At 47.7% G+C, this 15,401-nt stretch overlaps 4 protein-coding genes across 4 annotated transcripts; 3 read left to right on the top strand and 1 right to left on the bottom strand.

The window, feature by feature from the left end:
- Positions 1–6,764: 6,764 nt before the first annotated feature.
- VC83_02812 (uncharacterized protein) lies at positions 6,765–7,100 on the top strand (the record flags this gene model as incomplete). The annotated part of the gene is made up of 1 exon (XM_024466466.1): positions 6,765–7,100. The coding sequence occupies one exon, from the start codon at positions 6,765–6,767 to the stop codon at positions 7,098–7,100; it is 336 nt and encodes a 111-aa protein (XP_024325368.1).
- A 392-nt stretch (positions 7,101–7,492) lies between these two features.
- On the top strand, positions 7,493–10,421 carry VC83_02811 (uncharacterized protein). The gene has a single exon (XM_024466465.1). The coding sequence runs from the start codon at positions 7,884–7,886 to the stop codon at positions 10,155–10,157; it is 2,274 nt and encodes a 757-aa protein (XP_024325367.1). The 5' UTR covers positions 7,493–7,883; the 3' UTR covers positions 10,158–10,421.
- Positions 10,422–10,441: 20 nt separating this feature from the next.
- VC83_02810 (uncharacterized protein) lies at positions 10,442–11,942 on the top strand (the record flags this gene model as incomplete). Its single annotated transcript, XM_024466464.1, has 2 exons — positions 10,442–10,943; positions 11,018–11,942. Exons 1-2 carry the CDS (start codon positions 10,810–10,812, stop codon positions 11,940–11,942), a joined length of 1,059 nt encoding a protein of 352 aa, XP_024325366.1. The 5' UTR covers positions 10,442–10,809.
- A 645-nt stretch (positions 11,943–12,587) lies between these two features.
- On the bottom strand, positions 12,588–13,546 carry VC83_02809 (uncharacterized protein; the record flags this gene model as incomplete). The annotated part of the gene is made up of 2 exons (XM_024466463.1): positions 12,588–13,335; positions 13,432–13,546. 2 exons carry the CDS (start codon positions 13,544–13,546, stop codon positions 12,962–12,964), a joined length of 489 nt encoding a protein of 162 aa, XP_024325588.1. The 3' UTR covers positions 12,588–12,961.
- Between the last annotated feature and the right edge of the window lie 1,855 nt (positions 13,547–15,401).

The following is a 15,401-nucleotide window of genomic DNA, read 5'->3' as shown; positions in this document are numbered from 1 at the left end:
TATAACGGGCTATAAACCCAACTGTAGAGAAGACCTCTCCGAGCTTTGCCCATATTATAATAGGGTCTCGGACAGTGTTCCCCAAATAGTATTTGAGTATTTTGAGTCTCAACTGTAGTATATAGTAATGAAATATGATAACTGTCTACTCACTATTATCCTCCTCCTCGTCGCCTATAACCCCCCAATCCCGTAGGCAGAGTAGATATCGAAGAGTTGAAGGTAATAACCTGTTCCTTTTCTTTGTGACTATATCACCGCTGACACTAAATATACGCTCTGACACTGCCGATGAGGCTGGAATTGCCAAATAGTCCCGTGTGATCCGTGATATAACTGGATACTGATACTGCTTTGCCTGCCAATATTTGAGGATATTAGTATTACGGTCGACACCATTCTCTTTGAACCATCGTCACCACTCAACTTCCTCAATAGAAGGCCCACGATGCTGATACATCTCGTCGTCGGAATCAAGTTCTCTTAGAGTCGTTGGCTGCTCAGTTTCGGCAGCAATAGTAGCTTCAATAGCAGCAACCTGTATATCGTTCTCACAGTCTTTATACCAGTTATAGCAAGCTGCGAACTGTGCTCTTGCCCTATCTCGTTTTACAGCGTCTATACTATTTGGCATATAAAATTCGTATATACTTGAGTTGAATCTTGGGTCGCAGATAGTAGCAATTGATGAGTGGCTTGAGCCTTGATTTGTCACAAGGTTATAATAAGTATCAAGCTTATTATACGACGCTTTACAAGCTGCGCTAATTGCTGCTGTTGTTGATGGAGCGTTTTCCATTGCCTTAAGCTTATTTAAAAGCCGTAGATAGTGAATACAGACGTTCAATGTTGGATAATTATCTGCTTGAACTTGCTCTGCTGGTTTGACGAATATCTTAAAGAACGCCTTTAGTCCATGTAACACTTGCCATTCTATTGATGTAATAATAATATCAAAAATCCATCATTTGCGAAGCACATAAAGCATTGATCGGCTGCTCAAGCTTCAAAGCGTTCTCAAGCATATAATATGTTGAGTTCCATCATACAGACATATTGAGGGACATTGAAACCACCTGAATACCCATAGCAGATGCTTGTACTTTCAATGCATCTTTTCATGCTCGACAGTTCCAGAACACATAGATATGCTGACGTAGTTTTATAAGAACCGTTGCCACTTCTTCTTTATTAAGAACGAAGCCTTGAGTATGAGCTAAGCCTTGCTTAAGCCTATACAATTCCGTTTGTTCTGATGGTACAGCTTTTAACATAGTTAAAGCTGCTTGAACCGCAAGGTTTATAATGTGTGCCATGCATTGGACGTCGCCTTCCTTTACTGTAAAGCTCCATGGTTGCTGTATAGAAACGACGCTCGTGCATGCCCCTATTTCAAACTTTGCGAGCATTGCTGTATTGTTCGATGCATTGTCTCTAGTAATTGTAAAGACTCCGTTCGTAATACCAAAGTCGTCCGTAACAGCTTGAAGCTGCTCTGCAAGATATTTACCAGAATGAATGGGCTCCTTTAGATGTATGATATCAAGAACACAGTGCCAGTGAACCCATTCTTTATTTATCCAATGAACAGTTATCGCAGCGTGCTCTGCACCATTCATTGCAGACCATGAATCAGTCGTAAGTGATAACTGTCCGCCCTTTACTATATGAGCCTGGAGTTCTATCTGTAGCTTCATACAGTGGTTGCAGAATGTCTTGTGTAAATCGCGCATTAAGGAGCTTGTTGATATAGCTAACGTTGAAGGGCTAAGCTGGTGAATAAGCTGACGAAACGAAGGCTGATCAACCAGACTCATTGGTAAGTTATTAGATACAATAAATGCAAGTAATAACTCTCTATATTGAGAGGCAAGAACGGATCCTCCTACTCAAGGAGTAAAGAATTGTTGGGCGTTTCGGGCTGTTCTCATATTCGGAGCGCCCTGCGAATCCTGCGAACTCTGACTCTGCGAACTCTGAGCACGCTGTAGCAATGGAGTTCCTGGTTTTATAGCTTCGTATAATGCAGGATGCATGCTTTCAACATGCCTTCACAAATTACTCGTGATATTCCATGATAAAAGCTTCGGTTTTGGCTTATAATTACAGCCATCTTGCATACAGACAATCTTTATCGTTGCAGGGCTGGTGCTTAACAATGTTCTACTGAATACATTCTTTAAGAACAACGGTGACTGAGTATTTGGGAGTTGTGGCCGTATTTGTAGTAATGGTAGAGCTATCGACGGCGAAGACTCGAATGGAAAAGGGGGTGGTAGACGCTGAATTTCCTTATCTTCGTCACTTGGAATTGCTGATAGCTCAGAGTCGCTCATTCTGGTAGAAATATCAATTGGTATATTATCTATGGATCTATTTCTACGGATCTATCTATGAGGGCGGGGTAAAATCTTCGTAGCTTGGAATCCTGGGCCGTGCTTGCCAAGGACTTGAATAGTATTTGAGTCTTTGGCAAATACTCGCCGAATACCCCAATTTTAGCCCGAATACTGCTCATCGCCAAATACTATTTGAAAACCACAAATACTAATACTATTTTGGGGAACACTGGTCTCGGAGGTCTCTCACATATAGCTCAGCTTCTTCGGATAAGTAGAGGAAAATTGTAGCAGCCGCCCGCTCAGCATCATCGTCGTAATCAGCTTGCGCCTTCATATCGGATTCTGGCTTTATTCGTCGCCTGCAAACGATGCTCCATAACCTCTCTCGGGTGAGAACCATCTCAATCCTCGACTTCCATAGCGTATAATTTGATGCTCCCTTAAGCATCGGCTCTCAAATTCGTCCATTTTAATCATAAAAGGCCTCGCAAAGCAGGCAGTATCCAAAGATTGTAATAGGCCCTGTAGGCAGTATCGGTCCTCCCGAATATATCGTAAATAGGCCTCGCAAAGCAGGCAGTATCGGTCCTCCCGAATGGCTCTACACATGTAGAGCTTACTGAGTCGAATCGTTATGCAACCGGGCTCATAACCTGTTGAGAATATCCTGGGATTGACTTGACTACTGTAATGGTGGGTGCACCAGATGTGAGAATCTAGCCACCCAAGGAAGGGATGAATTTACTAAGACAACACACTGTCTTAGAAAACAGAGCCAAAGGGCCATAGCTTAGACTATTCCACAATGCAGCAATCAGGTGTGTGATGTAGTGAAGTGGTTCAGACAAGTTGCAACAAATGTTGAGTCTGGGAACTCAGGGGTAAGTCAGAGGTTAGCACCTCACTGACTTTTCAGAAACAAGGAGTATCAAGATCAATGCTTGGAAGCTTGGAAAAGATGTGGAAGTATGTGATTGTCGATTTACTGTATTGTCTGCTTGCCCTTTCTTAAGGAAAGGGCAATCCTATTTATGCTAAAGGAGTGTAGTTCTCTCATTTTCCAAGACTTTCCATGACTAACCAGGCTTGGTAACTGTAGTCGATGTAAGAGAATCCCATAGAACCATCTCCTAGGTTCCTAGCCTATAGGAAGTGAAAGGAGGTCCAAGGTCAGAGTACCCCTATAGACAAATTATGTCATAACTTAACCAATCTTGTGGGTAACTAAAGAGCGATGACATGTAATAAATCATAGAGGGTTGTAGAAGCTTTTGGAGCTATCGTTCATGTTCCTAGGCCTCTAGTTGATAGAGATATGTCATGTGTAGTATTAGCCCAGTAACTAAGGAGTGATGTCATGTAATGAATCATAGAGGGTTGTAGAGATATGCTATGTGGTCATATCGGCCCAGTAAGTAAGGAGCAATGACATGTAATGAATCATAGAGGGTTGTAGCAATCGTTGAGTAATATTGCTCTAGTTGTTGGTGTGACAAGCCAAAATATGTATAGTGACTTGTAGGTTTGAGGAGGAGATTTCTAAGTTTGCTCTTGAGTTTGATAGCAAACTGAGTGCAACGAATGTCAGTATGACAACTACCCTATTCTATGGAGGGGATAGGCCCCATTTTAATACTGTATTCCTACCGGTTGTGGTAATCCCACGGTAGGTTCCGGGCTACGGCACCATTCTCATTTATCCCCAACATCTTCACTATGAACGTGACCGGCACGTGAAAGCTGACACAAAAGTTGGGGAAACTGGGACGTGTTTCTGCCTTATTTTGGCCTTATTTCTGCCTTATTCTGCCTTATTTCTGCCTTATTTCTGCCTTATTTCTTTCTGCCTGGTTTTGGCCTTATTTTTCGCCTTTCCTGTCTGTGCCTGTTATGTTTACTATCCCCCTGAATTATTGCAACGACCCGCTATTTTGAAGTTTGTGGAAACCCACTTATAGCGATTGGTTTAGGTAAAAAGGCGTAAATAAGATGAGATCACTGGCAGAGGCCTTTTGACAAAATAGTGGATGGTGACAATCATTCAGGGGGGGGAATAGTATACAGTATTATCTCATTAAGTCGATACACGATTAGTCGATTTTCTGCATAACTTGATAACTTTCTTCGGATCCTTCCATTCGTCATACAAATCACGATACACATGATATTGAGTCCCTTTTCCCAATTATCGACTTAAACTAATTACTGGACTAATCTTAGAATACCTTCAAAATGCCTTTGAAAAAGCTCTATTCTATGTCTCTCGAACAGCGAAAAGCCCTCCGAACCTGGCATCGATCTCACCATCCGAAACCTACACAAAAGGCCACTATACAGTAGTTCCTCGAGCAATACAATTGTCGACTTAGCCAATCTACAGTCTCAGAATCCCTTAGCTCTCGATTTTTGGACCTTGACGATACTCCTAATACTCTAGAAACAAACAGCTCTAAGGCTCAGCGTCGCCACACTGTCACCTGGCCTGAATTAGAAGCTGCTCTTTACGACTGGCAGAGGCTTATTGAAGAGCGTGGCGGCATTACAACTACAGAAATCTTACAATCAAAGGCGAAGATTATCTGGAATCAGCTACCACAATACCATGTGTCATACTGACATTCGTTGCACTCAGTTTGCTATCAAACTCAAGAGCAAACTTAGAAATCTCCTCCTCAAACCTACAAGTCACCATACATATCTTGGCTTATCACACCAACAACAGAAGCAATACTACTCAACGATTGCTGCAAACTCTTCTACTACATCTGTTTATGCTACATACATCACGGCATATTATTTGGACACTCATTGAACAAGTTATTAAGAAAATCTCCTCCTTAAGGGGGTGGGTCAATACTACCACATGGCATATCTCTACCAACTAGAGGCCTAGGAACATGAACGATAGCTCTAGAAGCTTCTACAACCCTCTATGATTCATTACACGTCATCGCTCCTTAGTTACCCACAAGATTGGTTAAGTTATGACATAATTTGTCTATAGGTACTCTGACCTTGGACCTCCTTTTCACTTCCTATAGGCTAGGAACCCAAGAGATGGTTCTATGGGATTCTCTTACGTTCACTACATGATTAGCAAGCTAGTTGTGGGTCGCACTTGATTTCTAATACATTTACCAAGCCTGGTTAGTCATGGAAAGTCATGGAAAATGAGAGAACTACACTCCTTTGGCATAAATAGGATTGCCCTTTCCTTAAGAAAGGGCAAGCAGGCAATACAGTAAATCGACTAGCACATACTTCTACGTCTTTTCCAAGCTTCCAAGCATTGATCTTGTTATTCTCTGTTTTTGAAAAGTCAGTGAGGTGCTAACCTCTGACTTACCCCTGAGTTCTCAGACTCAACATTTGTTGCAACTTGTCTAAACCACTTCACCACATCATACACCTGATTGCTGCGTTGTGGAATAGTCTAAGCTACAACCCTTTGGCTCTGTTTCCTAAGACAGTGTGTTGTCTTAGTAAATTCATCCCTTCCTTGGGTGGCTAGATTCTCATATCTGGTGCACCCACCATTACACCATGGACTACCTACACCAGAATTTAGCTACGGATGGATCGTAAAGTTTTGACAACGGCATAATATATTATATCGAACTCTACATGGTGAAGCTGGATCTATTGGTGTCACTGCAGAAGAACAAATGAAGGCTATACAAACTATTGCAGGGGAGTTTTTAGAGGACAATATTTACAACATGGATGAGACTGGGCTTTACTGGAGGATGAGCCCTTCAAAGGGCTTTACAACATGATCAATTCCAGGACAGAAGAAGGACAAAGCACGCATATCAGTAGCCATTTGTGTTAATGCTGCTGGAACAGATCGACTTCCTCTTTAGTTTATTGGAAAGGCTAAAAAGCCTCGAGCTTTACAACACGTTGATGTAGGGGCAATGGGTGGGGTTTGGAGGTGGAATAAGAAGGCTTGGATGAATCAATTTGTTATGGCAGATTGGCTAAATGCTTTCTATACTCATATTGGTATGTCACGTTCTATACTGCTTACAATGGATAACTTCTCAGCCCATATCACTGCAGTGGAATCGACGCCTCCTCCTCCAAACATAAGAATTATCTGGCTCCTCCAAATGCGACCAGTCGATATCAACCTCTTGATCAAGGTATTATAGCCTCTTTAAAAAGATATTATCATCGGCAATGGCTTGAGTTCATGCTCGAATCTTTTAGCAACAACCTGGATCCAATCAAAACAATGACAATACACTTTGCAATTCACTGGCTTATTCGATCATGGCACCATGACGTTACAAATATGACTATCTACAATTGCTTTTGAAAAAGCACGATTCTTTTACGCCCAATACAGCTTCCTATACACTTCCTGTTCTAAACGACTTATATACTCGAGTACAACAAACTGGTCATATATCAGACGCTATGGACCTTTCGAACTTTTTGAATCCAGCAGAGGAGCGAGTACAAGAGGTGGATGGAGGCTTAGATGAGGACACAATTCTACAGGAGGCGATGGCTCCATATATACAGGTTTCTGATGCTCAAGATGATGACGATGAGGAGCCCCAGCGTCCTGTGCTCACCATACAGAATGCTGTACAAGCCCTCCAAGTTCTGATTGAGTTCTCAGAATCTGAGAATAGTGGCATCACGGATCCAGCATCATTTTTGCGCTCTTTAGAGCATGTGGAGAGGCAATTAGTGGCCAAACAGGCCAATGACTTGGTTCAAGGCACGTTGGATGGATGGATGGTTTAGCTGAGGGGCTACTTCGGGTCTACTTCAGATCACTTTATAACTCGATATTACTATAAGATATTACTATAACTCGATATATTTATGCATGACCAATTACATCGACTTAACGACATAATACTGTACGAGACGACGTGGGTCTAATTTTGGCACCCTCGGTTGCTCCCGACTACTCCTCTTCGGGTATAGTCAACACATCAGCGAGGCTGAGTTGGCCCCTTCCTCCTAATCCCTGCCAATTCCTAGTGGTGATGATTTGTTGTCTCACCAACCGAAAATCCCACTGGCAGGCTGTTCCCTGCTGCAACTTGGAACTTGGCTCCCTCCCTGTAACTATCCCCATAACTATCCTCAAACCCAACCAAAGCCGCCACCATCACCACCACCGCCGTCCTGCCGCTGTTGATGCTCCTCAAATTCATTGTCCCATATTGTACAGTGTGTCTTTATACTCTATGCACTCGGACATATGCTGTCGCTGTACAATTGTTTATCTCACTTGTTTACCCTGCGAATACGCTCAATAATATACAACACAACTCCACCACGCCGCTCCTTCCGTCTTACGCCGCTCATTAACCCCCCCGCCTGCGCCCACGCCAGCCCAAAAGGAATACGAAGCAAAATCAATCTCGCCAGAGCGCGGACCCAGCGAGAATACGACTTCTGCGCCCCAATGTCGCTGGACTCCCACAGCTGCTAACAACCCACTATACTCCTCGCCACGACTGGTGGCCCCGCTGACGAGATCGAGTACGGAGACCCTCATCTGTCCATCCCTTCATCATGTCACGATATGCCAACGACTACGACGATCCCTCCGCCGAACCGCTCAATCACCCAGGAGCGTCCTCGACCCCGCCGAATCCCATCTACCCACAACACGGCAGCTTCACCCGCCAAGAGCGCCGACCGGTGCCAGGAGCAAACACACAGCCTTCCCAACAGCGAGGCCCACCAAGCGTGCCACCACATGCTGGTCAGGAGCAACAGCAGCAACAACAGTACTACAATCGCGAACCCTACAACACTACCTCGATGGCCTCGAGCACGACGCCAGGCGCAGACAACTTCGGGCAACAGGCCGGCGGGGGCATTGCTGGGATCGCGATGGGTGTCGCAGATAACCGGCCGCGAGAGAGCGGGATGGAGGCGATGAGGAGCATACCCGAATATGGCGTCGACGGGAGGCCGCTGAATTACAACCAGAGCCAACGGCAGTGGCCAGGATATAGGGGGCAGCAACGGTATCGAGATGCTGATCCGGTCGTGAATCCGGCAGCTAATCCGGCGCACATGGGGTGTTATGGAGGGGATAATTATTCGGACGAGGGATACGACAACCGGAGGTACGATTCGAGGGAAAGGTCTCCTTACGACGGGGAGATGTATGGGAGGCAGGGACAGGGGCAGGGGAATTCAAGGCAGGGCTATCCAGTTGCTGCCAGAGTTCCTCTCATGGCGGTGTCGAGGCCGGGAGATTCTGGCACGAGAGCTGGAGATTATGCGGGCCACGATCCACAGCAGGACGCGGCGCTGCAGCGTTACTCCCAGAGGATAGACCCGTCGTGGCAACTCCAGGACCCGAGTGCCATCGTGGATGATGGCGACGATGGACTCGATTACGTGCATCCCTCGCACCACCGCAACTCCCTATTAAGTTTAGGGAGGAGTTCCGACCGACTCAGCACAAGCACAGGTGGTGCTCTGGCTGCTGGCGGCGCCTTAGGCGCTGGAGCTCTCGGCGGGATAGCAACGCGCAACGGCAGTGGAAGTGCAGCAGAGGGTGCCTCGCTGTTCAGCGGCCCCGGAAAGCCATCAACTGGGACCGGCGCACACGCCGCGTTTATCGCAAACGAGCGTGAGAAGGACAGCTGGATGGCGAAGGAGAACAAAAAGCACAAGAAGTCGATGTGGATCGCGATCGCGGTCATCGCCTTCCTCGTGATCGGTGGAACTGTAGGCGGCGTGCTCGGTGCGATGCTGGCGAAGAAGAAAGGTGGCTCCAGCGACACTAACTCGTCGTCTGCATCGGGCTTTGGTGGCAGTGCTACTGATGATACTAAAGCAAATGGCGACCTCACCAAGGATAGCGCAGAGATCAAGGCGCTGCTGAACAACGCCAAGCTGCACAAGGTCTTCCCTGGCATGGACTACACGCCCATGTACACGCAGTACCCCGACTGCCTGCACTACCCGGCGTCACAGAACAACGTCACCCGCGACATGGCCGTGATATCGCAGCTGACCAACGTCGTGCGCCTGTACGGCACGGACTGCAACCAGACGGAGCTGGTGATACATTCTCTCAAGCAGCTGGGGCTACAAGACAAGGTTAAGATCTGGCTGGGCGTGTGGCAGGACAAGAACGAGACGACCAACTCGCGCCAGCTGGACCAGATGTACGACATCCTCAAGAACTACGGCACCACGCCCTTCCTCGGCACCATCATCGGCAACGAGATGCTCTTCCGCAAGGACATTGACTCATGGGCGCTCGGTGCGCTGCTGGACAAGGTGCGCGCCAAGTTCAAGACGCTCAAATACGATTTGAGTGTGTCGACGAGCGATCTGGGGAATAGCTGGGACGCGGCGCTGGCAGCCAAGAGCGACTACATCTTGAGCAATGTGCACCCCTTCTTCACGGGCAAGCCGATCGCCGAGGCCGTCGCGTTCACCTGGCAGTTCTGGCAGAACCAGGATTTCCCGCTCAAACCGGACCTCAAGAAGAACATCATCGCCGAGACCGGGTGGCCGACCAAGGGAGGCACGGACTGCGGGTACGGCGTGTACACGTGCGACAAGGGCAGTGTGGCGGGCGTGACGGAGCTGAATCAATTTATGGAGCAGTGGGTCTGCCAGGCGATGACGAATGGGACGCAGTATTTCTGGTTCGAGGCGTTCGATGAGCCGTGGAAGATCAAGTTTAATACCAAGGCTGAGCCGGGCAAGCCGGCGCAGGAGTGGGAGGATCAGTGGGGGATTCTGGATGTGAATCGCGTGCTGAAGCCGGGGGTTGTTATCCCGAATTGTGGGGGGAAGACGGTGGATGTGGTATAGAAGGCCGCTGCCTTGTTATTTATTCATTTTGGGAGGGGCTGGGGCGGAATCTGGGTTCGGTATTTGTTTTCTCTGAGCGCTCTTGCAAAGGGGGGAATAAGCTGGGTCGGTGTGGAGCGTTATATTTTGGGCATGTTTTGTTGTTATGGCATTTTGTACACTGGCATATTGGCGTTGATAAAGTTTTAAAGCTTGTTTTTGCTGTCTACTCGTTGGCCGATTTATTGTTGGAAGAAAGAAGGTCGGGGGAGGGTTTAAATAAAGGAGTGGGGTGGGTTGGGAAGGGAAGGAAAGGGAAGGAAAGGGAAGGGACGGTTTATATAGACGAATGATTATTTTTACTGGTGTAGCGTTTGGGAGATTTGGATTTGTTGGATGAAGTGAATTCTTGGGAGGAGAGGGGTGGTTGTTATCTGGTGTTATCACTTATCAGGCAGATGTTGTTTCGCTCTCAGTCCGTCTGTCATACAAAATATTCGTGGTACTCTGTTGGGTAGTACACATTCACTCCCCCCTTACCTTGTTACTCGCCTCGGCAGTTCGCAATTTCGAGATTTCTTGTTTATCTATTTCAAGAGCTCGTTGCTTTCACTCTATCGAATCTCGTCACCACAAAACCCCCTCCTCTCGAGCCGGAGTGAAGACACCATCCATGGGCAGCACACGCCCATCCCCATCGGGCCAGAGAACGCACCTTCTCCAGTTCCCTGCGCTGCCCCGTACAAACAACGAAACCGTATCCAAGATACAGGGATCGAAGCAGTGGGTCCCTCTTGTGGCAGGCGGGTATGTATTTCCCTCCATTCCCACCCCACAGCCTAGTGCAAACCCTCTTCATGACTAACACTAACCACCCACAGAGCCGGAGGCGTAACATCCGCCATCCTCACCGCACCTCTAGACGTTCTCCGCACGCGGCTACAATCCGAATTCTACCGCCGCCCCGCATTCTCCGGTGGCAGCGGCCTACCAGCGCGCTCTCTCAGCCCAACACGACACACCCACGAGACGTTGCGCTTACTACGAGACATCCACCGCCTCGAAGGGCCCCGCGCACTATTCAAAGGCGCCATCCCTCTAATCGCCGGTCTTGGTCCCAGCAGCGCACTGAAATTCTGGACCTACAACAGCGCGAAGCGCGGATTAGAGAGGCGTGGCGTCCAAGGCGGGTGGTTGCATGCCATCTCGGCGGCGGTGGCGGGGGGAGTGGTGTGTACTGTCATGTGTCCCGTCTGGGTCGTTAAGACGAGGGTGCAACTTGATCCTGGAAGGGGGGGGAGATATAAGGGGGCGATTGATTGTGTGGGGAAGATTTGGGGGGGAGAGGGGTGGAGGGGGTTGTGGGGGGGGTTGGGGGCGAGTTATTTGGGGGTTGGGGAGGGGGTGGTTATGTGGGTTGTTTATGAACGGGTTAAGAGGGCTATGACAGAGAGAGAGGAGAGGAGAGGGGGAGCAGGGGAGGGTGGGGGGAGGGAAAAGGGGGTGTGGGAGAGAGTCCGTGATGGTGCTATGTGGGCTGTTGCGGCGGGGGGATCGAAGGGGATTGCAGTTGGAGTTGCGTATCCGCATGAGGTTCTACGGACAAGGCTGCGACAGGCGCCGGTGGAGGGGGTGCTGAAGTATACGGGTGTTGTGCAGTGTGCGCGGTTGGTGGTGAGGGAGGAGGGGATGGGCGCGCTGTATGGGGGGTTGACGCCGCATTTGATGCGTGCGGTGCCGGCGTCGGCAATTATGTTTGGGGTGTTTGAGGTTGTTATGAGGGTGTTGGGTGGGGAGGGGGAGTAGGGGTTTGTGGATTATGGTGGGTTGAGGGGTGGTGGGGTGGTTGTGAGAATGTTGGGTGTTGGAGTGTTGGGTTTGGATGTTGGAGAATTGGCGTTTGGAAATACCCCTCTCTTGATTGGAATGGATTCATCTTGCCTCTACTCGTCCATGCATTTTCGCCGCTTGAGATTTTTGGGATAGTATGGTTCTTTGCTTCCGTGTGATGGTTCGCGCGTGTGCGTGACTGCTCTTTTCGGATGTGAGGTTGGACGCAATCGCGCACTGGGAAGGCCAAGTGGGAAAGCACCCGGATCTTCAACAGCTTCATAACCCCGGAAAGCGTCATTGGAGGATATCACGAGCGGCCGTCTTGGAAGAAGGCTACAACATTTTCCTGTCACTCAAATCAAAGGATTTTCTGTACAAAGGTTGATTTGTCCTTGGTGGAAGTTGAATGGAAATGATTTAGGTACTCGGATGGAGGGGGTGTGGTTGTGATGATATTTCAACTTGAGCACGAGCTCCGATTTGTGGATAAATCGCCACCGCGAATAATTAATCTGTTTTGTCCATGGTCTATTAACTTATCACCTGAACTAACAGAGTATGATCTCCATAGAGTAATATATATAACAAATATGATACTTTATATAAAATCAAAAGGTGGTACGTTGGCGAGGAACAATTCCCTAAGTCTCAAAAGTGTCATAGGGAAGCTTAAATTTAAGCTCTTCAAAATGTTTTTAACAACCCCCGATAATTCTTCTTTCGTCAGCAGTTTGTGGAGTGTTGGGACATGCTAGAATTGATTCTCCAACTCCCCGACTGGCAGTAGCCTTCAAAACTGCTCTTGATATTGCTTGGGGGTGCAGGTCGCTGACAATTCTTAAATAGACTGGCAATGCCCATATATCAGCTTGTGGATCGGCTGTCGCAGAAAAACTTGAGTCCGGTTAATATGACCTACCCTTAATGGAGAAGCTAACTCTAACTAACACTTCATTCTTCTAGACAATTCATTCTTCTAGATAACACCGGCCCTATCGAAAATTCCATACCATATATGAATTGCCTGCCGTTTCCGCTGGATATCCTGCTCCGCGGCTGCGACCAGCGATTGCAAGAGACTGACCACGGTTTGGAAGTCGTTGGTGCTCCGAGAGAAAACTGGGGTCATTGGCTGCGGCGATGATGCTCCGAGGATCGGTGAGGTCGGGGACGCAGCGGCCTATGATTGTGGCGGTTGTGTGGTGGATCTTCAGGAGCGCAGCGCCACGGATTTGAAGGGTGGTGAGGGCGTGTGATTTAAGGGACATGGAGGCGGAGAAAGAAGAGTCCCAAGCGAGGAGTTGCGCGCTGTAGGTCTTGTAGGTAGCGTAGGCTTCTGGGGGTTGGACCTTCCTTGGTTTGCTCCCTTTCTCTAACACCAGCTAGAATACACAACTGTGGTGGAGGTAGGATAGATACGGAATGATAGAGGGCTTAAACGACAGACTTCACTTGCCAATACATATGTAGAACACCCTAAATAGCCCATTAGTAGCCATATCTAGCGCAGATCTCGCCTCCTCCAAGTCTTCAAACGAGTCCGGGATTAAAGCCAGCTCCTTCGTCTTTGTGTGCATGAGTTGCTTTGCAAACCGTCTGTTATCAACCAAATTCCTCGTATCGATATATAAAATCGACTGGGCAGAGAGTCGCATAAATAATGGTGCTATACTCTGCTCCGCAATATCTCTATCCTCTTCACTTGCCCAAATCTCGTAATATCCCCAAACCACTTTGTAAATGCATCATAGCGGAATCAGAATGCCCTCTTAAATAGTCAAAACAAACAAAGAGAGGCAGGACATCAGTGCCGTGAGGGGTGCTTGTTTTCCTGTTGATAGGGACCGGTGCCGCTTTCATGTATTGGTTTATAGCGAACTTGGACTCGGAATTATCGTGGCCAGGTGAACTTCGTCCTAGGCGCCTATTTGTGAATTCCTCGTGGAGAGCAGCGATTGCTATGACAGCATGCCGTAGCGATGGTTCAGCCGCGCTTGCTTGGAGGATGAGGTATTCCAGAACGACGACGTGTAATAGCCCGTGAGCTCCCTTGCAGTATTTATGAAGAAATATTGAAACCCGCGTTTCTCTTGTGCAGTTCCTGGAACGCGCACGAGGACTCGATGGATTATGGCGGCTGCTTGGTCCTGTGCGTTCGAGGGAAGGATATCGGAGACATAGCCGTCGCATTTCGACCTGTGCTGATGCAGCGCTGGCATGCGGGTTTGGATTCATCGCACGACTCGTCGGATTCTATATATGCATATATTAATATTGCAGAGTGCCAGATGCAGAGGGGTTGAGGAGGAGGCCTACTTGCATGTCTGGCATCCAGTCTTAGAATTGTAAGTGCGTCGATTTACACCCTGCTCACGTTACGTGCTTATGTTACGGAATGCTGGTTTTGTCGTAGTCGTCATCGTCCTCATCTTCGTTCTTTCACACTAATGATGTAGTGTGTAGGTAACGCATATACTCTCAACAGTATATAAGCTTTCTCCTTCCTCTATAATGGCTTTGTCCTCGGAGCATATACCTTCCAATATCTGGCTCTAATTTGTACTCATATTTTTTCTTTTCCAGCAATGTTCCTTCCTAATCAGAAGAACGGATCCACCTGTTTCCTCATCGCTTTGATGTCGGTGACTCTTCCCACTCCTATTACTACTTTTGTTACTACTCTGTTTCCTCGTACTCAGTTTGTTACAATCGACCCATCACCCTTCCGGACGAGACGGTTGCAGCTAAAATCATTACACTCGATATTCCCGAATGCAGCCCAACAGTCACGCCAGATTCAAATGGATATGTTCCCCCAGGCAACTGCAATGTAACTACTACCCGTCCTTTGCTGCTGCGCTCGTTGCCGCTATCGTCGTTACATTTGTTCACATCGCTGAGGGTATCAAGTATAAAAAGGTCAGTCTTCGGAATGATTGTTGGAATCTTAACTAACAAAGTTTTCCATCGAAAGGGGTTCTATTAGGTCATCATCATGGGGTCCATCTGTGAGTTTGGTTCTTACGCCACGAGGACAATAAGTATGCGGAACCAACAGAATTCAGGTCTAGCACTTATTTCTCAAATTCTTATCCTCCTCGCCCCGATATGTAAGTAGCTTCTCCCTTTACGCACATCCCATTTTAACGCTCGCAAGTTATCAACGCATACGATTACACCATTCTTGGCCGAATGGTGCACTTCTACCTTCCTTCATTCTCCGTCCTCGGCGTTAGGCTCTACAACCTCACACTGTGGTTCGTCTTTGCCGATATTGCTTGCTTTGTAGTTCAGCTTATTGGAGGTGCCAGGCAACGAATACCGCCCCTCCAGACTAAGCCTTGAGAGGAATCCGCATCTACATGGCGGGAATTTCCAAGAGACCTTCATTATAGTCTTGCTACCGAATTTCTGGCCTCCCCTCATATCAAG

The sequence above is a fragment of the Pseudogymnoascus destructans genome (genome assembly GCF_001641265.1).
Source record: "Pseudogymnoascus destructans isolate 20631-21 unplaced genomic scaffold scaffold_7, whole genome shotgun sequence".
In the NCBI taxonomy this organism is placed as follows: domain Eukaryota; kingdom Fungi; phylum Ascomycota; class Leotiomycetes; order Thelebolales; family Thelebolaceae; genus Pseudogymnoascus; species Pseudogymnoascus destructans.
Note: the sequence above shows the minus strand (reverse complement) of the source record. Positions and strands in the feature narration are given on the sequence as shown.

Bases quoted from the DNA above. Each gene is read 5' to 3' on its own strand.
- VC83_02811 (XM_024466465.1), top strand. From the start codon at position 7,884: ATGTCACGATATGCCAACGACTACGACGATCCCTCCGCCGAACCGCTC.